Source organism: Aureococcus anophagefferens (genome assembly GCF_000186865.1).
Source record: "Aureococcus anophagefferens unplaced genomic scaffold AURANscaffold_2015, whole genome shotgun sequence".
Classification (NCBI taxonomy): Eukaryota; class Pelagophyceae; order Pelagomonadales; family Pelagomonadaceae; genus Aureococcus; species Aureococcus anophagefferens.
The window spans coordinates 100-1099 of record NW_008706630.1 but is presented as its reverse complement, the minus strand read 5'-3'; the positions used below and the strand labels follow the sequence as shown (position 1 = coordinate 1099).

The 1000-nt window shown below is 74.7% G+C and overlaps 1 protein-coding gene across 1 annotated transcript; it reads left to right on the top strand.

Annotated features, from left to right (window-relative positions):
- Nucleotides 1-36: 36 nt before the first annotated feature.
- On the top strand, nt 37-404 carry AURANDRAFT_69499 (hypothetical protein; the record flags this gene model as incomplete). Its single annotated transcript, XM_009045269.1, has 1 exon — nt 37-404. A coding segment is annotated over one exon (368 nt), but the record flags the coding sequence as incomplete, so codon positions are not given.
- Between the last annotated feature and the right edge of the window lie 596 nt (nt 405-1000).

Sequence of the window (1000 nt, the reverse complement as noted above, 5' to 3'; positions counted from 1 at the left end):
AGCGAGTTTCGTTGTTTTTCGGACGCGGGCGCGGACATGGCGCTGGGCTGCGGGGACGGCATGCCGCTGGGCACGGGCGTGACGCTAGGCACGGGCGTCGGGTTCGGCGCGGACGGCGCGGGCGACGGCGGCGTCGTGGGCACGGACGTCGGCTCGGCCGTCGGCGGCGCGCTCGGCCGCGTCGTCGGCACGCCTAGAGGGAGATCGAGTGACGGTTTGTGGTTTCCACGACGGCTCGCACCTGTCGGCACCTCCGTGGGCGACGAGCTCGGGACCATGGACGGCGGAGACGTCGGCACGGACGTCGGCGCCGGCGACGGCACTCCGGACGGGACGGGCGTGCCGGACGGCGACGGCGTCGGGCAGGACGTCGGCGGCGTCGTCGGCACGCTCGTGGGCGGCCTGTGAGAAGAAGTGAAGGGCGCGAGGCCTTTCTGGGACACCGAAACCGCGCGTCGTCGGCACGCTCGACGGGGGGACCGTCGGGACGGACGTCGGAACGGACGACGGGACGCCGGACGGGTAGGGCGTGACCGACGGACCGGGCGTGGGGTTCGACGTGGGCACGGACGTGGGCGCCGGCGTCGTCGGCGTGGCGCTGGGCCCGGTCGTCGGCGGCGTCGTCGGCACGGAGGTCGGCGGCGAGGAGGGCTCCGCGGTCGGCACGGAGGAGGGCTCCGCGGTCGGCACGTTCGTCGGCTGATTCGAAGGCGCGTTCGTCGGCTGATTCGAGGGTTGTGGGGTCGGCACGTTCGTCGGCGCGCCCGTGGGCTCGCTCGAGACGGTCGGCGCGGCCGTCGGGACGGACGTCGGCGTGTACCTGTCGCGACGGCTTTTCGCGGCGCGCGGCGACGCGAGACGCGGGCGGCGCGCGTCGGCGTCGACGACGGAGCATAGGTCGGCGACGACGTCGGACAGGACGTGGGCACCGACGTGGGCACGGCCGACGGCGTCGCCGACGGCTGATTCGTCGGCGCCGACGACGGATCGGACGTCGGGT